Source organism: Bos javanicus, chromosome 27 (genome assembly GCF_032452875.1).
Source record: "Bos javanicus breed banteng chromosome 27, ARS-OSU_banteng_1.0, whole genome shotgun sequence".
Taxonomy (NCBI): domain Eukaryota; kingdom Metazoa; phylum Chordata; class Mammalia; order Artiodactyla; family Bovidae; genus Bos; species Bos javanicus.
Window position 1 is genome coordinate 14,011,523 of NC_083894.1, and position 23,507 is coordinate 14,035,029.

General features: G+C 46.0%; 1 protein-coding gene across 1 annotated transcript in view; it reads left to right on the forward strand.

Moving 5' to 3' along the window:
• The first annotated feature begins 13,033 nt into the window (after nucleotides 1-13,033).
• Nucleotides 13,034-23,507, forward strand: part of WWC2 (WW and C2 domain containing 2) — a 152,751-nt gene continuing 142,277 nt past the window's right edge. Inside the window, exon 1 of the mRNA XM_061404121.1 lies at nucleotides 13,034-13,385. Coding sequence (XP_061260105.1) covers nucleotides 13,255-13,385 — 131 coding nt within the window. The 5' untranslated portion in view covers nucleotides 13,034-13,254. The remainder of the gene's footprint in view (nucleotides 13,386-23,507) is intronic.

Consider the following 23,507-nt stretch of genomic DNA (forward strand, 5'->3'; position numbering starts at 1 on the left):
GGCTGGGGTGGCCCTCCTAGAGTGATGAGTTCATCTAAGTGCCCAAATGCCAGTTTATAAATACCGTTCCTTGCCCACAAAAAGGAACTGGGTGGGGTCCCTGGAGAAATAGCGGAGTCGGGCTCTGGGGCTGAGAAAGGATGAAAGGAGCCTGGAAAGTCTTCTTGTGCCAGAAAACAAGGAAGTGCTCAAAGAAAGATGGAGCTACGTCAGAGGACACAGGAAACAGACCACAGGAGCTCCCGTCCTCGGCCAAATCTAAGACAATTTGAGCATAAAAAAAAAAAAAAAAGATGGTGTAGTCGCCAAGAACTCAGGGGAGGAGAGCATGGGTACAGAGTCTGGGGAAGATGGGGGGCCTGGAGATGGATGGTCGTGATGGTTGCAGAACACTGTGAATGTACTGAGGGCCCCTAAACTGTACACTTAAAAATGACTAAAATAGCAAGCGCTGTATTTATTTTGGCATAAAAATGACGGAATGGAGAATAACACACAGAATAAAAAATAATCCATAGGTCCCTAATGATCAACATTTAAAAAAAAAAATGACAATAAGAAGGGCAAAAAGAGATAGGAAAAGGTCTTCACATAAAATGCTGGCTGAGGGGCTTTCCTGGTGGTCCAGTCGTTAAGAATCTGCCTTGCAATTCAGGGGATGCAGGTTCGACCCCAAGTCGGGGCAACTCACCCCTCAACTAGAGAGGCCATTTGCCACACTACTGTGCCCGAGCACTCCAGAACCTGTGCTCTGCAACTAGAGAAAAGCCTGTGCACCACAACAAAGAGCCAGCGTGAAGATTTAAAAAATAAAATGAAAACAGAGCCAGATTTTAAAAGCTGGCTGATAAATGCAAGGGAAACACACACCATTTTGGAACCATCAGTGTAATAACTGATATATGTAAGCATGGAAAAAAGAAAGCTGAGCACAGAAGAATTGATGCTTTTGAACTGTGGTGTTGGAGAAGACTCTTAAGAGTCCCTTGCACTGCAAGGAGATCCAACCAGTACATCCTAAAGGAGATCAGTCCTGCATATTCATTGGGAGGACTGATGCTAACGCTGAAACTGCAATCCTTTGGCCACCTGATGAAAAGAACTGACTCATTTGAAAAGACCATGATGCTGGGAAAGACTGAAGGTGGGAGGAAAAGGGGACGACAGAGAATGAGATGGTAGATGGCATCTCAAACTCAATGGACGTGAGTTTGAGTAAACTCTGGGCGTTGGTGATGGACAGGGAGGCCTGGTGTGCTGCAGTCCATGGGGTCACAAAGAGTCAGACACGACTGAGCGACTGAACTGAACTGACTGAAGCCTGGATCTTGGATAAATGCCAAATCCAGAGGGTGAGAGGTTTGTTTGGGAAAAGGATATGCACGTAGGCTCCAAGTATCACCTCACAGATGGTTACTCGTTACCGAGGAGAAGAGGCCTTTACACGGGTATCACATGGACACCTGTCAGACACCACCTTGGGTGACTTGGTCATGCACCAGACCGATGAGGACGTCAGAGGTCTCCTGATGTGATGAGGTGGGAAATATGAACCTAACCGTGGCGTTTTCTTGACAAGACTTTTCATCTGAATCTTGAGGAAATCATGAAAAACCAGACTGGGAGATATTCTGCAAAACTGCTAGCCTAAACTCTTTTCACTGTCATAGAAGAATTTTTAAAGAATAAAAACCAGGAAGGGGACTTCTCTGGCGGTCCAGTGGTTAGTCTTAACCACCCCCTGATCCCTAAGCTAAGATCCCACGTGCCTTGGGGCCAAAAACCCAGAACATAAACAACAGAAACCATGTTGTAACAAATTCAAAAAAGTCTTTAAAAATGGTCCACATAAAAAAAAAAAAATCTAAAAAAAAGAAAAAGCAGAAGGATGTTCAAGATTAAAGGAAATGAAAGAGACAGGACAATTCAGTGCCACACGACGTCCTTGACTGCATCCTGTTTTTTCTTAAAAAAAAAAAAAAAAAAAGCTATACAGGACATTTTAGGGTAATCAGGGAGATTTGGGTATGGACTGCATGTTAATTAATACTAATTATATCAATTTTAACTAGGGGAGGTTGATAATAATGCTATGGCTATGGCAGAGAATGTCCTTATTTTTACTTTCATGTCCTTATTTTTACTTTTATTCATGGTTGAATAAAAAAAAATCTTTACCTGTATCTATAGACAGAGAAATAAAAGTAATGTGGCAACATGTTATCTCCTGGTGAATCTAGAAGACAGTTACCTAGGTATTCATTTTATCATGCTCTCAATTTTTCTACAGTTTTCACATTTTTCAAAATAAAAAGAATCCAACTGTTTTGGGCATGTCTCAAGGAGTAAATGGCTCCAATTTCTTATTGTTTAAATATTAAAATAACACTATTACAACAGTAATAACAATATTCCACATATTTAAAGACATAAAAACAGGAACTTCCCTGGAGGTCTTTATATGAATGAAATCTTTCTGAACAAATTATTTCGTTTCTTGCTTCTTTTGTTGTGGTTGTTCAGTCACCCAGTCAGGTTCATCTGTTTGCAACCCCATGGGCTGGAGCACGCCAGGCCTCCCTGTCCCTCACCATCTCCTGGAGTTTGCCCAAGTTCATGTCCACTGCATCAGTCTTGCCATCCAGCCATCTCATCCTCTGATGCCCTCTTTTCCTTCTGCCCTCAATCTTTCCCAGCATCAGGGACTTTTCCAATAGTCAGTCAGCTGTTCGCAACAGGTGACAAAAATACAGAAGCCTTAGCTTCAGCATCAGTTCTTTTTAGTGTAACTATAGTTGATCCTTTTATCATCAGTCTATTGCGTTGTTTAAACAAACCACATGATATATTTATCCACAGTCTTTATCAGACATTTGCATGCTTCACTTTTGGGCTATTGTAAATAATAAGCCCTAAACATTCTGGTACATGGATCTGACGCCATGTATGTGTGAATTTCTCTAAGGATACACCTGGGAACGGGATCAGTAGGTCATAGGATGTGTGGGTATCCTCCATTTTCTTAGATACGGCCAAAATGTGTCTGTAGCAATCTACATTCCCACCCATCACTGATGACAATTCCTGTTGCTCCACATACTTACCAACACCTGACATTATTACATTTAGGTTTTTGCCAATGCAGTGGCCGCATGGACAGAGGAGCCTGGTGGGCTACAGTCCATGGGGTCACAAGCGTCGGACACGACTTATCGACTAAACCACCACCAGCACCAGCTGCATGAGTATTTCTCATTGTGGTTTTAGTTTTCATTTCACTGGCTCTTAATGATGTTGGGCACCTTTCCACATGTTTATTGGCAAAATCTATTTCCTTGAACATGCTTTATTACACAGACCTTTTTTTCCTCTTTATTCACTTTGAAAATCCACAAATCAAATGAATTTGGGAGATTATATTGTAGTTAATTTCTCAAAGCCAAATTTACAGCATTGAGTCAACATCAGGAAGTCAAGAACTAAGAGGAAGAAAGAAGATGAAGTGGGGAAAAAGATTGATCAATAATAAGTAGAAAAGAAAGATTTTAGTGAAAAATCCAAGGGATAGGAAAGGAGATATAAAATTGTTTTAAAAGATAGGGATGAGGGAATACAATCCCATCGTTTATTTTATTTATTTACTTATTGGCCCTGCTGTACAGCACTTGTGATCTTGGTTCCCTGACCAGGATCGAACCCAAGCCCCCTGCATTGGAAGCTGGGAGTCCCAGATCCCATCTTTTAAAGCTGTTTTTCGTGGATTATAAAGTTGGAATGGGGGGAAAATGCACATTAAAGATGGTAAAAGGAAAATGGAAATTTACATTATTTTATTATGTAAGGAAGAATGTAAACAGATATTTATTCTACCAGTCTACCCCACAGAGCATATAAGAGGTCCTTTCTGAGCGCCTCACACATACAAACATGTCATTTGAACGTTTGTTCCTCTGTGCTAATAAGACAGCTATTAAATGTTTCCTATCATTTTAGCAATCACGGGGTTTGCTCAATGTGGCTCTCTATCTGCAGTGAAACAGGTAAAATCTAACCCGTTTCATGCTGCTTACTACTGAACAATCGTTGCTGCCTAAGGTGTTGGTATCGTAATTAACGGGAAGGGAAGTGGCTGTGGTAATTGAGCTTTCTGGTTTGGCCTGGCACTGGGAATTCTTAAAAGGTCATATGCCTCTCTTTTTTTTTTTTTTTCAAAATTTTTATGTTTTGGCTGCACTACTTGGTTCCCTTACCAGTGACTGAACCCACACCTCCTGCACTGGATCACCTGGGAAGTCCCTCATATACCTGTCTTTTTAAGGACTGTCTAGACAATAACGGCATCCGGTCCCATCACTTCATGGGAAATAGATGGGGAAACAGTGTCAGACTTTATTTTTGGGGGCTCCAAAATCACTGCAGATGGTGATTGTAGCCATGAAATTAAAAGACACTTAATCCTTGGAAGGAAAGTTATGACCAACCTAGATAGCATATTCAAAAGCAGAGACATTACTTTGCCAACAAAGGTCCGTCTAGTCAAGCCTATGGTTTTTCCAGGGGTCATGTATGGATGTGAAAGTTGGACTCTGAAGAAAGCTGAGCACCGAAGAATTGACACTTTTGAACTGTGGTGTTGGAGAAGACTCTTGAGAGTCCCTTGGACTGCAAGCAGATCCAACCAGTCCATTCTGAAGGAGATCAGCCCTGGGATTTCTTTGGAGGGAATGATGCTAAAGCTGAAACTCCAGTACTTTGGCCACCTCATGTGAAGAGTTGACTCATTGGAAAAGACTCTGATGCTGGGAGGGATTGGGGGCAGGAGGAGAAGGGGACGACAGAGGATGAGATGGCTGGATGGCATCACTGACTCAATGGACGTGAGTCTGAGTGAACTCCGGGAGTTGGTGATAGACAGGGAGGCCTGGCCTGCTGCGATTCATGGGGTTGCAAAGAGTTGGACACGACTGAGCGACTGAACTGAACTGAACTGATTCAGACAACAACGTTTAGGAACTGTGGATTAGGGTTACCTATTCATAATAAAAGAAGAGAAGTGAAAAGCAAAGGAGAAAAGAAAAGATATAAACATCTGAATGCAGAGTTTCAAAGAATAGCAAGAAGAGATAAGAAAGCCTTCTTCAGCAATCAATGCAAAGAAATAGAGGAAAGCAACAGAATGGGAAAGAGTAGAGATCTCTTCAAGAAAATCAGAGATACCAAAGGAACATTTCATGCAAAGATGGGCTCGATAAAGGACAGAAATGGTATGGACCTAACAGAAGCAAAGATATTAAGAAGAGATGGCAAGAATACACAGAAGAACTGTACAAAAAGATCTTCACGACCCAGATAATCACGATGGTGTGACCACTGACCTAGAGCCAGACATCCTGGACTGTGAAGTCAAGTGGGCCTTAGAAAGCATCACTACGAACAAAGCTAGTGGAGGTGATGGAATTCCAGTTGAGCTATTTCAAATCCTGAAAGATGATGCTGTGAAAGTGCTGCCCTCAATATGCCAGCAAATTTGGAAAACTCAGCAGTGGCCACAGGACTGGAAAAGGTCAGTTTTCATTCCAATCTCAAAGGCAATGCCAAAGAATGCTCAAACTACCGCACAATTGCTCTCATCTCACACGCTAGTAAAGTAATGCTCAAAATTCTCCAAGCCAGGCTTCAGCAATACATCAACCGTGAACTTTCTGATGTTCAAGCTGGTTTTAGAAAAGGCAGAGGAACCAGAGATCAAATTGCCACCATCCACGGGATCATGGAAAAAGCAAGAGAGTTCCAGAAAAACAACTATTTCTGCTTTACTGACTATGCCAAAGCCTTTGACTGTGTGGGTCACAATAAACTGTGGAAAATTCTGCAAGAGATGGGAATACCAGACCACCTGACCTGCCTCTTGAGAAATCTGTATGCAGGTCAGGAAGCAACAGTTAGAACTGGACATGGAACAACAGACTGGTTCCAAATAGGAAAAGGAGTTCATCAAGGCTGTATATTGCTGCTGCTGCTGCTAAGTCGCTTCAGTCGTGTCCGACTCTGTGCGACCCCAGAGACGGCAGCCCACCAGGCTCCCCTGTTCCTGGAATTCTCCAGGCAAGAACACTGGAGTGGGTTGCCATTTCCTTCTCCAATGTATGAAAGTGAAAAGTGAAAGTGAAGTCGCTCAGTCGTGTTCGACTCCTAGCGACCCCATGGACTGCAGCCTACCAGGCTCCTCCATCCATGGGATTTTCCAGGCAAGAGTACTGGAGTGGGGTGCAATTGCCTTCTTCGGCTGTATATTGTCACCCTGTTTATTTAACTTTATATGCAGAGTACATCATGAGAAACGCTGGACTGGAAGAAACACAAGCTGGAATCAAGATTGCTGGGAGAAATATCAATAACCTCAGATATGCAGATGACACCACCCCTATGGCAGAAAGTGAAGAGGAACTAAAAAGCCTCTTGATGAAAGTGAAAGTGGAGAGTGAAAAAGCTGGCTTAAAGCTCAACATTCAGAAAACGAAGATCATGGCATCCGGTCCCATCACTTCATGGGAAATAGATGGGGAAACAGTGGAAACAGTGTCAGACTTTATTTTGGGGGCTCCAAAATCACGGCAGATGGTGACTGCAGCCATGAAATTAAAAGACGCTTACTCCTTGGAAGGAAAGTTATGACCAACTTAGATAGCATATTGAAAAGCAGAGACATTACTTTGCCAACAAAGGTCCGGCTAGTCAAGCCTATGGTTTTTCCAGGGGTCATGTATGGATGTGAGAGTTGGACTGTGAAGAAGGCTGAGCGCCAAAGGATTGATGCTTTTGAACTGTGGTGTTGGAGAAGACTCTTGAGAGTCCCTTGGACTGCAAGGAGATCCAACCAGTCCATTCTGAAGGAGATCAGCCCTGGGATTTCTTTGGAAGGAATGATGCTATAGCTGAAACTCCAGTACTTTGACCACCTCATGTGAAGAGTTGACTCATTGGAAAAGACTCTGATGCTGAGAGGGATTGAGGGCAGGAGGAGAAGGGGATGACAGAGGATGAGATGGCTGGATGGCATCACTGACTCAATGGACGTGAGTCTGAATGAACTCCGGGAGTTGGTGATGGACAGGGAGGCCTGGCGTGCTGTGATTCATGGAGTCGCAAAGAGTCGCTCACGACTGAGCGACTGATCTGATCTGATTTATAATAACTCATAGAGATAGAGATGTTATTCAACACTTCGGATGCAGAAAAGCAAAAACAAAAAAGTCACTAGCTCGATCTAGGGGGAAAAAAGTTCTCTTTATTTAGAAGTTCTGGTTTATATTATCCCTGATCTCCTGGAGAGACAGGGGATATTAAAATATTAAAAACCAGTTCCTCTTGTCCTACACATGAGTCGACTCAATAGCTTAACGATAAAGGTTATAACAATAATTCATTCAGAGATGTATTAACACACTAGTAACGAATTCTTACACACATCCTTCAAAATGGAGACCACATTTTACAAAGAAATAAACTAAATCATATCAAATTACTGAAGAGTTCTAGGCGAAACACAGGATTACAGATGGGTTATTTAATTCTATTAGACTTGGATATTTCCTTCCCAAGACTTAGTCCCAAATCCTTAGCCCTTTACAGAATTTTTGGATGGGCAACATTCAATGATACACTCGCAGTCCTGACCTTTTGAGTCTTGACCTTTAACTCTCTCCTGGAGTATCTCTAATTTCTAAAAATCAAAGCCCATATCAGATCCCCTTTTGGACTTCCTCATGTATTTCAGCTATTTGAGTCTCTCCTGATGGCCTAAAATCTTGGAATCCGACCAGGTTCCTCCTTCTGGTCTAGTCGCCTCTTAATCTAATCAGGAGCAAATTCTTGCCGGATCATTGCTTTTCATGCCCTCCTCACTTTATTCCTAATCCAGGCTTTTATCTCTCTCATACCTATACTGTCACGCCAGCCTCCTAACTAGACGGCTCCAGCCGGTCTTGGGTCCTTGCACGCCAGATTCAGCCTGGAGTCTCCAGCACCCATGTCCTTCCGTAAGCCCGCTGGCCCTACCATGCTGGTCCATTTTGGAATCACGTCCTCCCATCTCAACCCCATCCATTCGCCTTACCGATCATTTTCGTCATGTATACCGCCTTGATGAGACCTTCCTTTCCGACAGCCCCCACTCGCTTCATTTACTGTCTGAATGCTCCCCTTGACTCTAAGGAAGCATACACGAGACTGTGTTCTTTAAATTTTATGACTGGCTCCATCTCCAATGAAGTTAGCAAGAAAAAAAAAAAGCTGTTTTTCATGGATTATAAAGTTGGACTGGGGAAAAATGCAAACTAAAGATGGCGAAAGGAGAATGGAACCTTATTTTTTTTCATTATGTAAGAAAGAATGTAGATGAATTCCTTACAAGCAAGCGTCTTTTGCACCTTACTTTTTTTCCAGTATATGTATATATACTGGATTAAAAAGAATCCTGGGCATCCTTCCTTATCAGCAAACAAATTTTTACGCAATGCTTTTTAAGTGCCCGCTGACTATGGATAATTCATTTGTTTAGTCCCTTAATGACGGACACTGGTGATTTTTCCAGCTTTGCTATTATGAGCATGCTACAATGCACATTCTTGCATATCTAGGGGAACCATCTATAGGTAAAGTAGTAGCCCTGAGGGACTCACTGGTGGTCCAGTGGTTGAGGATCCACCTGCCAGTATAAGGGACAGAGATTCTTTCCCCTGGTTTGGGAAGGGTCCACATTCCTCGGGGCAACCAAGCCTGTGTGCCACCCCTACTGATGCCTGCCTGCACTGCACCAAGAGAAGCCGCCACAATGAGAAGAGCAGCAGAGAGCAGCCTCCACTCTCCGCAACTGAGAAAGTCCTGGCGCAGCAACAAAGACCCAGTGCAGCCAAAACTAAGTAATTTCACATATCGTGGAACTAGGATTGCTAAATATGTATACATACTGGACTAAAAACATATATTTCAATTTGGATAGATATAACGAATTCTCTGCTGAAATAATTTTCACTCTCCACTCTCATTTTTGATACCACTCAATTTCCTGCCACCCAGGATCTGGACATTGACATGGGAGCTTTGTTTAATGGCAGCTCATCCCCACCGACTATCAGTATTGGAGAACATTGCAAAGCTGGGAGAAAAGGGGATTGAAGGCCAGAAAACCGGAATAATCTGGGATCTGGGGCAAGAGACAGACAGCATCATCCTTCTGAACTGGAACCAAATGAAATCTAAATGTATCACCTATAAAATAGTGGATAATCTTCATGTTGATTTTATTTTTAGAGATGTGAATATAAACAAAATGAAGCATCATCGTCTTAACCCCTAGGAACTCTCTGAAGGGGTGGTACTAGGTAAACTGAGTGAAATCAGAACAGCAGTGTGAAAACTTGATCGAGACTAAACCCTGCAGAGGAGCGACTTTCCTTTCTATCATCCGAACTGCTTTCGTGTGACCAAATGTTCCCTGTGCCACCCAGTGGGGGAGAAGAAGTGAGTTTGTCTCTTAAATGCTTTCGAGTTTTGTTTGTCTATTTAGGGTCCCTTTTTGAAGTCCTGGGCTTCCCTAGTGGCACAGCTGGTAAAGAATCCACCTACAATGTGGGAGACCTGGGTTCAACCCCTGGGTTGGGAAGATTCCCTGGTGAAGGGAACAGCTATCCACTCCAGTATTCTGGCCTAGAGAATTCTACGGACTGTATAGTCAGTCCACAGGGGTAGCAAAGAGTCGGACTAGACTGAGCCACCTTCACTTAAGTCTTAGATTTATGGAACAATAAACAACCATTGACAGCTGTGTGCTATTTTGGATTCCCCATCCATTTTAGAAGTTGGGTAAGAATACTAACTTATCTGAAAGCTTATCAAATTTGAAATTAACCGAGAAGTATCATGCAGTAGTTTATCCCAGTGAAACAAACTAAATTGTGGCCATGGCAAAGTGTGTCACTTTTTTCTCTAATAGCAGGATGCAGACATTTTAAATATAAAACATGTTTTCTGTTTAGGGGAGGGAAGCATATCAGAAGCAAGGTTTAAAGAATGGCTTGGCTGGGTTGCCAGATGATGTTATTGTTAATAGTATACCATGACACAAGTCCCTGGTGGCTCAGAGGTTAAAGCGTCTGCCCGCAATGCGGGAGATGCGGGAGATGCGGGTTTGATCCCTGAGCTGGGAAGATCCCCTGGAGAAGGAAATGGCAACCCACTCCAGTATTCTTGCCTGGAGAATCCCATGGAGGGAAGAGCCTAGTAGGCTACAATCCACAGGGTCGCAAAGAGTCGGACTAGACTGAGCTACTTCACTTTCACTTTCACTTTACCGTGACACAAATTTTGACCATGGTAATGGGCCAATTTAGAGCAATCATGGTGGAGAGATTTGACAGAATGTGGTCCACTGGCGAAGGGAATGGCAAACCACTTCAGTATTCTTGCCTTGAGAACCCCATGAACAGTATGAAAAGGCAAAATGATAGGATACTGAAAGAGAAACTCCCCAGGTCAGTAGGTGCCCAATATGCTACTGGAGATCAGTGGAGAAATCTGATGCTGGGAGGGATTGGGGGCAGGAGGAGAAGGGGACGACAGAGGATGAGATGGCTGGATGGCATCGCTGACTCGATAGACGTGAGTCTCAGTGAACTCCGGGAGTTGGTGTTGGACAGGGAGGCCTGGCCTGCTGCGATTCATGGGGTTGCAAGGAGTCGGACACGACTGAGCGACTGATCTGATCTGAAAACAAAGCTCCTTCACTCAGTAGCGTGAGAGATTAGTTTTAGTCCTATCTTTTTCCCAGCATTCAGAAGTATAACCTTAAGCTTACACACTAGGATGGCCCATCTCACCTGGAATAGGGCAAAGCTTGCCCTGTGGGATCACTTCCTGAGGAATGGAGTGAGGCTGAACAAGGGGAGCAAGCGGGGTCTTCCCTTTGTCATCGGTGAAGCCTGGCTTCCTGGGTGTACACAAGGAAGACCTAGAAAGATACAGAAAGTGAATTCATCTTGGATGGCTACCTTCCCTGCCTCCTGCACCCTCGGGTAGCTCCTGAGTGCAACCCTCTGTCTCTAGAGTGTCTTATGGTAAAAGTTTCTACTCAGATGCTCCAGGTACGGATACAACCCCGCTAAGGCCCTCGCCCGAGAAGGCAGGTCCAGTCCTCACCACGAAGCTGTTCCAAGCCCCTGAGCCTCCATCCTTACTCTGCGGGACCAACCTCCTCCTCCTCGGAGATGGACCACTGACGCCCCGAAGACCTAGAGGACCAAAGGCCGTCCCCACCTCCAAGGCGGCTGCCACACTAACGGGGACAGCTCCGCGCCCTGGGGAACCTCAATTAACTTGACCTCCTTACCCGTGGGTGAATCCAGGAGGGGAGGCGGACGCAGCTGCAAACCCCCCACCCCCACCCCGAAAGCCCTTGCTGTGCGCTGTGTCCCGCGCAAGGTGGGAAAAAGTCTACGTATACGGGGGCAGGATTAAGTGAATTCACACCTAGTGGTGAAGGACTGATCCCCGGGGTCTTTCTTCCTTGATTCCCGCCCACCCCGTCCCCCCACTATAAAAGCAGCTGCTCAGTAACCCGGAAGACTCTGAATGGTGGGGACGGTGGTGCAGGCCGGGCTGGAGAAGAGTTGGGGGACTGGGAGGCTCCCTCCGAGAAGGAAGGGCTGGGGGGCGGGGGGCGCAAATGCTGTGGGTCTGGGCCCTGCCAGGCCTGCTGCCCGTGGCCCCGTCCAGCCCGGAGCCCGACGTCCGGGCCGACCAGGACGTAGTAGCTGCTGAATAAATACTTGTGGAATGAGAGAAAGTCCGCGTTCCTTCCCGGACACGTCCAGGGGCCGGGCCGCCGCGGTTTCCTTCCAGCGCGCTCGCCCACACCTCCCCGGGCGGCGGCTGGGCTCAGGGCCGGGGACTTCCCGGGGCGGGGGCGGACGGAAGGGGCTGGATGCCCGGGGCGGGCACGTCCAGCGCCGGGCCCCGTGGGCCGAGCGGACGTGGACGACGACCAGGGCGGGGTGGTCAGCCGCTTCTCCGGGTTTGGCCCGAGTCCTCCCGGCGGGGCCCCCCAGGTGGCAGGGCGGGTCGCGGCGCTCTCGGACCTCGGGACTCGCTTTCGCTGTCCGCCGCGAGGCCCGCGGGGCCCCTCAGAGCTCGCAGGTCCCGAAGGGCCGGGCGCCCTTGCAGAGGCCCCCGGACGCGCTTTCCGGCGCCGGCGGGGCTTTTCACACTTTCTACCCCACCCCTCGCCCCGGGAACCGCCCGGGGAACCAAGAGCGGGTGCGGAGCGCCGCGCGGGGGACCCTTTTGTGCCCTCGCTGTTCGCTGGGACCTTTTGCTTCCGAAGGGAGCCTCCCCACATCCCCTTCCTCTCGGGGAAAGTCTTGTAGTTTCCCTGGAAGTCGCAAAGAGGTGGAAGGAGAGGGCTGCTGGGCGCTCTCTCGTTAATTTTCCGTCCCGAAACTCGTAAAAAAATAAATAAATAAACCCCAAGCGTTCGGCCGTAGGGAGACTTTGAGGGTCCGGGGGAAGCAGCGAGCCGTGCATTCCTTCGTCCGCCTGCCTCCCACCTGGCCCACAGCTCCCCTCCCCCGCTGCCGCCGACGCCCGACTCGGGCCGGCGCCCAGGCCCGCGCGCAGAGCCGCGGGAACGGCAGGGTTAAGCCCTGGAATGTGGCGGCGAGGAATGTGCATGCAGATGAGCCGGGCGGGGGGGAGGGGGCGGGGCGATGGGCGGGGCGGGCCCGGAGGCGTGGTGAGGGCGGGTACGGGGTGTGGCGAGGGGCGGGTGCATGCTAATTTGACGCAAATGAGAAGCCCAGTCGCCGCCGCTCCGCCGAGCTTCCCGGATCCGAGCCCAGACGGCGGCGGCTCGGGCAGCCTGGGCGCCGCGACCCTCGGCGGCCGTAGAGGGACGGGGAGGAGGAGGAGGAAGAGGCGGAGGCTGCGGCGGCGATCGCGAGGAGGAGGAGGTGGAGGAGGGTTCGCTCGCCCGCTCCGACGCAGACATGGTGGACTGATCCCCGGCGGGGGCCGAGAGCAGGGTTTCCTGAGACGCCCTCCAGTCCCCTCGCGTGGCCCCCGCCACAGCCCCGCGGGCCCCCAGCCCTCGCCGGCGCCCGGATCTGGGGTGCGGCGGCCGGGCCCGGGCAGTCGCGTTCCCGCCGCGTCCCGCGCCCGGTTCCCCTATGGAGGCGCCGCCCGCCAGCGAGGCCGCCGACCATGCCTAGGAGGGCCGGGAGCGGGCAGCTGCCGCTACCCCGGGGCTGGGAGGAGGCCAGGGACTACGACGGCAAGGTCTTCTACATCGATCACAACACCCGGAGGACCAGCTGGATCGACCCCCGGGACAGGTGGGCGGCCGGGCCGCGGGGCGGGCGCGGGGACCCGCCTCGGGAGCGCGGCGGCGGCTGTTGTCCGGGAGACCCGGCCGAGCGGCGGCGCCCGCGGCGCGGGGGGCGTGGGGCGCGCGGGGCGTCGCCTGTCCCCGGGGGTTGCTGCCGGGAGGGGTCCCGGGGAGAAGGCGCGGGGACCGTCCGCCCGAGCCGGGGCTGCGTCAGCCCGGCCAGGCGCCCTGGCCCGGGGGGCCCACGGAGAGCCGCCGCAACCAGGCTCCCCCTTGGCCACCACCTTCCCGAGCGCCCCGGGACCTTGAGACGCTCGGGGCACGGAGGCGAGGGTGGGATCGACGCCCTGGGCGGGCGCTGTGTCCAGTTAACGGACCCAGAAGGGCCACCTGAGCCCTGCTCGGAGCCCGCCTCCGCCCGGAGTTGACCAGATGGAGGCTAGAGGGCACACACGGCCTGGGTGGCGGGGCGGGGCTCGGGGCCTCCCGAAGGAGGAAGGCCCGAGCGCCAGGTTGGGGGTGACCCACTGGCTAGGCCACCTGTGGCATCTCTGAGGGCCGTTCTTGGCTTCCAGCCTCGAGTGCACTTTCTTGACCCGGGGCGTGCCCGCAGGCAGGCCGGAGGCCCGGGGCGTGTAGGGGGTCCGGGCACCCTTCCCCGCTGGACCCAGGTGGTGGGTGCAATTGACTTTGCCCCTCAGATTCTGCAGACGCGTGTTTGGGGGGTTGCTGCCTGGTGTTTATCGTCACCTGAATACTTGAACTGCCTCCCAGATCTTGAAAAGGCAGATTCTGTTTTGAAATAAGAAGTGGTGACATGAACCATAGAACTGAACCTTGATTATTGAGGAACTGGCGGACTTGAGCTTAGCATGTGTTCCTGTAAGTTTTTAACACACTTTTTATTCCTGCTCAGAACCAAAGAGGAAAAACATAACATTCTAAGAAGTTTAGGAGCTGAAGTTTAAGTTAGTTCACAAACATTGTTTCTCTCTTCCATCTTTCTTTTCACCTTTAAAAAGAAAATGTATCATAGTTAGATTTTTAGAAGAATCATAGGAAAGATTTCTAATAGTAAATTTGTAAACTATTAAGGAAATATTCCTGCTTATAAATTTAAATAATATGCCATTAGGGAAAATTCCAAATCTTGGATGGTTATCATTTCTGAATTTTCTTTCCACCTTTGTGTGTTATTCATACTTTATGTTCTCAGTTACTTTTATCCTAAGAATATTGTTTTTGAATGCTATTAAAGAGCAGTTATAAGAAAGTCACAAGTGGCATTATAAATTTATGGAGCAATCCTTGTTAAATTATCCATGAAGGTATCAGTTTAGGTTTCCCTCTTGAAATGAGAAAAGACACCTGTGCTGAGGTCACGTCTTGCTCCAGCCTGGTTGCCTGTTGCTGGCTTGATGAAAGTTATGACAAGCATCACACCTTCACAGTTTCTCCAGGCGTGTTAGCTGTTGTCATAAACTTCACGCTCCAAGCCAGTTATTGCACTTTGAAACTACTTAACAGATAGTAAATGTCAGTGATGATGGTGTTCACCCAACAGTGGCTTTTAAGGCACCTGTATAAATACTTGACTTTAACAGTCGTAGGGTCATTCTTTCTGCTTTCTGATACTTGGAGTTTCAGGTTATTGCAACTTCAATGCATTCTTGAAATATTTAGGCATTTGAGATTCTCTTCTGCTTCAGTTTACATTATTTGTCAATATCATCTCTCTTGTGTTTACTAATAAGGACTACAAGACTATGTAATGCCTGGGTAAAGCAAATAGAAAGTGAAGTAAAATTATATGGCTTGGCTTATCTTTATCACCACTTCTTAAACAAGTTAAGCATGTCTTTTACTTTAAATTGTTAATGGATTAACAATTATCATGAACTCTGTTTTCAGGAAATGTGTAACCACTTCATTTGATGGGGACAAACAGTTTTGACTAAGGTGATTTGTTATTATTTCAGTTTTCCTTGAAGCTGTTGTACCTTTAAGTATTTATAAATCTGACTGGTTATAAATATTTCTGGATTTCAATAATAAGAGTTTTAAAGATACTCTGCAAGATCCGAGTCAGAGCTGATATACTTAGTTTAGATTTGGTTGTGTTTTCTTTTAGGGCAGTGAAGTGTCTATACAGTCTTGCTCACTAGTGTAGAAGATGGTCAGAGACATTATTTGAAGGAACCTGTGGGCAGTTTTGTTACACACTTACCAAACATGTGGGCAAAGAGGTGTCATACAGGTCAATTGGAGTGTGCCCCTTCTTTTTGCAGGATCAAATGAGAAATCCTGGAAGAAAAGTGACTTGATAAACTGTGGGTCTGCAGTACTTTTTAACTTTTAAAGCCATTATGATTATTTACCCATGTTTATGTTCAGAAAAATAATTTTGTGTTTTTAATGCTCTACCAGAATCTGTAAGGTATTTCTGATTGCATAGGTGATTATGCAGATGTCTTGGAGGAAGAATGGGGGATTTCACAGGAACATAATTTTATTAAATCAATGGTGATTTTTAACATATTGAAGTATTATTTTAAATGCTTTTAAGCTTTTGGAGGTTGATGACACAATGCAGACTCTGCTGTGACGTGATCAGAGCTCTCATCGCTCTACCTTTATTAGCAGAAAAAAAAGCTCAGATGAGTATCTGAACCCCTCTGAAGCTGCATTTTCACCTCTAAAATGAAGATCATATCACCTGTCCCATAGGAGTATCTTGGGTGCCCACGATGAGGGCCCAGCCAAAGAGGACTAGTTGTAGTGTTGTTATTCCAGTTCAGGAACCCACTGGTCGTTCAAGGCAGCCCTGGAAAGAACAGATGTTCTGACACACATTTTCTCAGTGTTTATTGTGTGGGAGCCTCCGCACTAAGCTCTTTAACTGTGATCTCATTTTATCCTGCCAGTAGTCCTGAGAGGTGGGTGTCGTTCTTATCTTCCAGTTACAGTTGGGGAAATGGAGTCACAGGGATCATTGCTGTTACACGTGGAGTGGGAATTTGGAGCCAGAGAACCGGACTGTAGAGTCTGTGTCCTCTGTCTTTTCTCTAGACTTACTGGACATCTGGTCATGCTCAGGGGTCTTTGCGTGGAGGACAGCCTCTTTGCCTAGGATTGATTTCTTAGGTTGATTGACCAGTCTTTTTTTCTTTTTTACTTTTATATAATTTTTTTCCATTCTGTACAGTTTTTAAATGTTGCTTCCACGTATAGTTAATACACAGTATTGCCTATATTCCCCATGTTCTACAGTACATCTGTCAGCTTGTCTTACTCTCAGTTGTCTATACCTTTCACTCTCTCAGCTCTGTGTTGCCGCCCCTCCACACTGGTACCCACTAGTTTGTTTCTGTGAGTCTGCTTCTTTTATGTTGTAGTCACTAGTTTGTTCTATTTTTTTAGATCCATGTATAAGTGATATCTGGAGAAGGCAATGGCACCCCACTCCAGTACTCTTGCCTGGAAAATCCTATGGACGGAGGAGCCTGGTGGGCTGCAGTCCATGGGGTCGCTAAGGGTCGGACCCGACTGAGCGACTTCACTTTCACTTTTCACTTTCATGCATTGGAGAAGGAAATGGCGACCCACTCCAGTGTTCTTGCCTGGAGAATCCCAGGGACGGGGGAGGCCTGGTGGGCTGCCGTCTATGGGGTCGCACAGAGTCGGACACGACTGAAGCGACTTAGCAGCAGCATAAGTGATATCATATAGTGTTTATCTTTCTCTATCTGACTTATTTCATTTAGTGAAATACCCTCCAAGTCCATCCACGTTGCTGCAAATGGCAAAATTTTGTTCTATTTTATGGCCAAGTCGTAGTTCATTATATATATATATATATATATATATATATATATATATATATATATATACACACACACACCACGTCTTCTTCGTCTATTCATCTGTTGATGGACACTTAAGTTATTTTCACGTGACCCATCTTTCTTGGTCTTCAGAGGATCCTGTCAACTATGTAGGATTCTCTGATGCCTGAGCTCACCACACAGGGCGAATGCCTTGGGAGTGTGGGCTGGGGACCCGTCAAGCTGACCCCACTGAACCACAGAGCTGGTCCAGCTAGAACTTGGCAGTTCAGTGTTCTCTTGAGCACGTTAGAAGTTCATTTTGGGGAAGAGTTAAGGGCTCCATATCAATGTGAATAGATTACAGTTTTACTGTAACAGCCTTGACCTTGCCCTTCCTCTCCCCTTCCCCGAGTCCTGGGGAAAACTTCTCCGTGTCCGTGATTCCTTGGCAACCCGCCCCACCCCAAGTGAACCAACTGTTCTTTTGCAAGTCCGCTCCCTCACTCACCTCTTATTTTGCTCAACTTAGGCCCCCTTTGACCACACCAAATGGTGTTTATGGTGGGCCATAGATCATGGCCAAATGGCCCAGTGCTTAAAAAAAAAAAAAAGCTAGTCCATGTTTTCTCCTATTCAGTGAAGGAGAGAAAGGTGGAGTGTTGGATTTATTTGCCTCTTGGAGGAGTAGGTGGCTAAGGCAGACAGGCATCAGGGCCAGGATGAGTGGTTTTACAAACTCCCAGGGGAATTCTGTTCATTTTCTGTCCTCGAATTGGATGTTACAATAACTTTGTCTTGTTGAACTTAAAAGATTCATCACCACATAAAGCGACTTGGTAAAGAACCCGCCTGCCAATGCAGGAGACTTAAGAACTCGGATTCGATCCCTGGGTCGGGAAGATCCCTTGGAGGAGGGCCCAGCAACCCACTCCAGCATTCTTGCCTGGAGAATCCCATGGACAGAGGAGCCTGGTGGGCTACGGTCCATGGGGTCACAGAGTCGGACACCACTAAAGCGACTTAGCACACACTCAGGCAAAGCTGCTTTACGTTAAAACGGGCTGATGGGCCATAATCTCTGGTTTATGGCTTGCATCAGACGTTGAGCAGCTTGTGCTTTCTGACTGGCGGGAAAAAATCCTGGGGATTGGGAGGGGGATATAGGAAGAGGATGTCAGCTGGGTATCACCGGTGTCTAAGTTACCCTTTGGCTCTCCACACCCGGCCTAACCAGTACCTGGTTACGCTCTATGGAAACTCTATGTTATCTTTCTTTCAAAGTCAAAGCAAGTAATTTTTCTCAACTTACTGCTGGAATGTGAATTCTTCAGTATTGCTCTCTCTTTGTCCTTTGTATCTGGTAGGTGTTAAATGAACATTGGTTCTGTTGTTGTGTAGTCGCTAAGTCATGTCAGACTATTTTGCGACCCCATGGACTGTAGCCCACCAGGCTCTTCTGTCCATGGGATTTCCCAGGCAAGAACACTGGACTGGGTTGCCATGCCCTCCTCCAGGGGATCTTCCCAACCCAAGGTTTGAACCAGCATCGCCTGCGTTGCCAGGCAGATTCTTTACCACTGAGCCACCTGGGAAGCCCGATGAAGAAAGTTTGTCAAGTTAATGAAAGAATACAATTAGAGCTACTCTCGTTTCCAATTTCTTATTGTTGGGTTTTCAAAAACTATACCCATAACCACCAACAACCAGAGACAATTGATTTTCCAGTTAGATTAAAAATAATGAGAGCATTAAGCCGCCGCATTTTGACTAACAGCATAAATATGTGAATTACTTATGAGAGCAAAGAACACAAAATCAACCCCAACTGTCTTGATCACAGTCGCCCTTGTCATAGATGGCTGGGGATTGTCCCTCTCCGGGCCTTGTCCAACTCTGAGTGCCAAAGTACTTACTGTGATTTGAGTGATTATGGTATTTGAAGTGTGGAGAGGTTCTTAGAAGAAGGTTTTTTTTTGTTGTTTTTTTTTAATCTCTCTGGGAAGCCCTAATTTAAAGATAACTATGTTGTCCTCCAAAAGTTCCCAGCAGAAATACTTCTTGTTTTCAACAGTTGGCTGTGATGCTTGCTGGAGTGAGCTGTGGTTGCTGAGTACACAACTGAGATTTCTCCCATGACTTTTACTGGTCCATAGATTGCAGTTTAATTTTGTTAGAACTCTCAGGAAAAGAATTGCCTTTTCCAAGAAAGACTATTATTTATGAATAGGCAATTGATTGATTCTTAGCAGCAAATCACTGAAGTTGTGAGCTACATAATCAAACACTGTGATATGCGGCCTGCAAACCAAGATCTCGCTTTCCTGTGGGTGAGCCCTGATGAGTCGTGCTCCGCTTTCCTCTAGGACTTGGACCTGTTGCCCTGTGGATGGCTCATGGGTACTTTTTCTGCGTGGACGTCTGTAGGAAAACCATGCCCCCACTGTAGAGGAGTATAGCCAGCCTCATGGAGCCGAGGTGGGATTTGAACTGCACTAGCCCTGATGCAGTGTAAATCCCTAGAGACCGGGCCCTGGTCCTGGGTACCGCCCCAGTCCCATAAACTGGACTGAAATTGGTTGAACTGATTTCCTTTTTGAATTTTGGGCTGATTTCTTCATCCATATCTAAAACTCTTTTAATTTGAAAAATCACCACAGAAATATAAAGAAAAGGAAAAGGATTTTTAAAGGCATGGAAACAGTGGCTGACTATATTTTTGGTCTTCAAAATCACTGCAGATGGTGATTACAGCCGTGAAATTAAAAGACGCTTACTCCTTGGAAGGAAAGTTATGACCAACCTAGACAGCATATTAAAAAGCAGAGACATTTCTTTGTCAACAAAGGTCTGTCTAGTCAAGGATATGGTTTTTCCAGTGGTCATGTATAGATGTGAGAGTTGGACTATAAAAAAGGCTGAGCGCAGAAGAATTGATACTTTTCAACTGTGGTGTTGCAGAAGACTCTTGAGAGTCCCTTGGACTGCAAAGATCCAACCAGTCCATCCTAAAGGAAATCAGTCCTAGGTGTTCATTGGAAGGACTGATGTTGAAGCTGAAACTCCAATATTTTGGCCACCTGATACAAAGAGCTGACTCATTGGAAAAGACCCTGATGTTGGGAAAGATTGAAGGCAGGAGGAGAAGGGGATGACAGAGGATGAGATAGTTAGATGGCATCACCGACTCAATGGACATGAGTTTGGGTAAACTCCAGGAGTTGGCGATGGACAGGGAGGCCTGGCATCCATGGGGTTGCAAAGAGTTGGACACGACTGAGCGACTGAACTGAATGACTATGTATGTAACTTGTAAGTTAAAAATGATTCCCCAAATATGTAGCTTCAGAATATTTTCAGTGTCTTTAGTGGTTTTTTTCCCCAGCTATTAATTTTTTACTGTGATAAAAACATCACATAAAATTAGCCATTTTAAAGTGCACAGTTCAGAGGGTTGTTGTTGTTGGTTTTTTTTAGTATGTTCATAGTGTCGTGCAACTGTGATCATTATGTGATTCCTGAACGTTTTTATCACCTCCAAGAGAAACCTGGTACCCATTAAGAGTTCAGTCCCTATCCTTTCTCCACCCCAATGCCTTTGGAAACCCCTAATCTACTTTCTGTCTCTATATTTTTGCCTAACTGGACATTATAAATGGAGTAATGCAGTACACTTCCTTATGTGTCTGGCTTCTCATATTTAGCATAAGGTTTTCAAGATTCATTCACGTTGTAGCCTGTACCAGCGTTTCATTCCTTTTTGTGACTTTATTTATTTATTTTTTTTGTACATGCATGTTAATAGCAGTTTTATTCATAATAGCCAATAGTTGGAAATACCCCAAGTGTCCATCTTTTGGTGAATGGATAAAAATTTGTAGTATTTGATATAATGGAATACTACTCAACAACAAAAGAAACTACTGATATACACAACCAAATGGATGAATCCCAAGAGAATTAATGCCAAGGGAAAGAAGCCAGACACCAAAGACCACATGCGGTATGATTCTATTTATATGGAATTCTAGTAAAGGCAAAACTACAGTGATGGAAAGCTAATCAGTGGTTTCCAGGCACCAGGAGTTGGGAGCAGTGGGTTAACTGCAAAGGTGGACCTTTTTGGAATGCTGGAAATATTTTATATCATGATGTGGTAGAGATTATATGACTATACATGATACTGTGCAGGGCACTGTGGGGCTCCTCAGCACAAGGCTTTGTGTCCCCCATGTCTTTTTTTTTTTTTTTTTTACTTTATTTCCATCCTGAACCCTCCTCCCTCCTCCCTCCCCATACCATCCCTCTGGGTCGTCCCAGTGCACCAGTCCCAAGCATCCAGCATTGTGCATTGAAACTTTTTGTGACTTTAAATAATAGTCCATTGCGTGGATATACCACACTTTGTTTACCCAAGCATCAGCTGTTGGGCATTTGCATCGTTTCTACTTTCTGTCTACTATGAATAAACGCTGCCATGAACATTTGTGTATGATTTTTATATGACTATGTGTCTTTAATTCTCTTGGATAAAATACCTGGACGTGGAACTGCCGGGTTATATGTTAATTGTATGTTTGACTTTATGAGGAACTGCCAGACTCTTCCCACGGCGGCTGCATCATTTACACTTCTCCCAGCAGTGTGTGAGTGTTCCAGTTTCTCCACATCCTCACCAATGCTTGGTGGTTTTTTGTGGTTTTTTTTTTTAAACATTTATAGTGGACATGAGCTAGTAGAGCTAGTATCTTACTGTGATTGGTTTGGTTTTTTTTTTTTGGCCACACCTCACAGCATATGGGATCTTAGTTCCCCAGGGATGAAACCCGTGCCCCTTGCCTTGCGAGCATGGAATCTCAACCAGTCCTGGACCATTGGGGAATTTCCTTACTGAGGTTTTGACTTGCATTTCCCTCAGTGTTTTGATAGTCTCAGTATGACCCAAGTTTTCTCCTTGTATCCTAGCCTTTTAGCCTTTGCTACTGTACTTTTTGTGTCTCCCAACAGGCAGAGGAAGAAGAGTTAGGGTGAATTAAAAGTAGAAAATACTGATAAGATACATACTAATTTTTTGTCTTCATCTTGGATAAGCTATTCTAAGAGACATAGATGTGAATTGCATAGATAATGAATCATAATCTGTGTGTATGTAAACAGCCAGCTTATTCAATGATTGGATGTTTAAAAGCTTTAAACTAGTAATATATGGTAAGAATTAAAATCGTTAAAGAAAAAGCAGCTAGAGGAAGTGTGATGCCAAAGCTTCAGCCAGGCATTCGAGGTAAACGTCAACAGTGATAAATCATGTTGAAGTACCACTGATGCGATGTGATGGTCACTTTTTCTCGGTGGTCTTTCTTCCAGAAAACCAGTCTAATCATGAGAAAAACACCCACCAAATCTCCATAGAGGGCATTTTACAAACTGTTTGACTAGTATTCCTTAAAACTGACATGGTCATTAAAACAAGGGAGTGTCTGAGAAGCTGTCCCAGCCTAGGAAGGCAGGGTGAGTATGCAGTAGGGTGTCATGATGGAATCCTGGGGCGGAAAAAGGGCACCATGTAAAAGCTAAGGGAACCTGCATCTTAGGTAATAACAGTGTATCAATATTGGTTCATGGATTTGAAAAGCTTAACCGTGGGGGAACCTGAGGGTGGGGTATATGGAAACTCTGTACCGACTGTTTGCTTTCTGTAAATCTAAAACTGTTCTAAAAAATTTTAGTTTACTTTTTAAAAAATTACAGAAAAACATGCAAAACAGTTGGAAGTGTTTTTCTTTCGTCAAAGTGTGACCATACTATATAATTATGGTTTTTTGGTATACTTGAAAAGCAGGGTGGGCCAGCTATGGCCCAAGGGCCAAATCCCAGACCACAGCCTTCTTTTTGTGGAGCCCTCTAGCTGAGAATGGGTCTTACATCATTAAAGGGTTGTAAGAAACAAAAACAAAGAATATGTGTCCGAGATTGTACGTGGCCCACAAAGCCTTAAATATTTACTCTCTGGCCCTTTTCAGAAGAAGTTTGCCAACCGCTGATGTCAAGTGAAATGAGAAAGCCTTTAAAATATTTTATGTGTGTGTGTGTGCTCAGTTGTTCCAGTCGTGTCCAACTCTTTGTGACCCCATGGACTGCAGCCCGCCAGGCTCCTCTCTCCATAGCATTTCCCAGGCAAGAATACTGGAGTGGTTGCCGTTTCCTTCTCCAGGGGATCTTCTCCATCCAGACATGGAACCCACGTCTCCTGCATTGGCGGGCAAATTCTTTACCACCACTGAGCTATTAGGAAAGCCCAAAATATT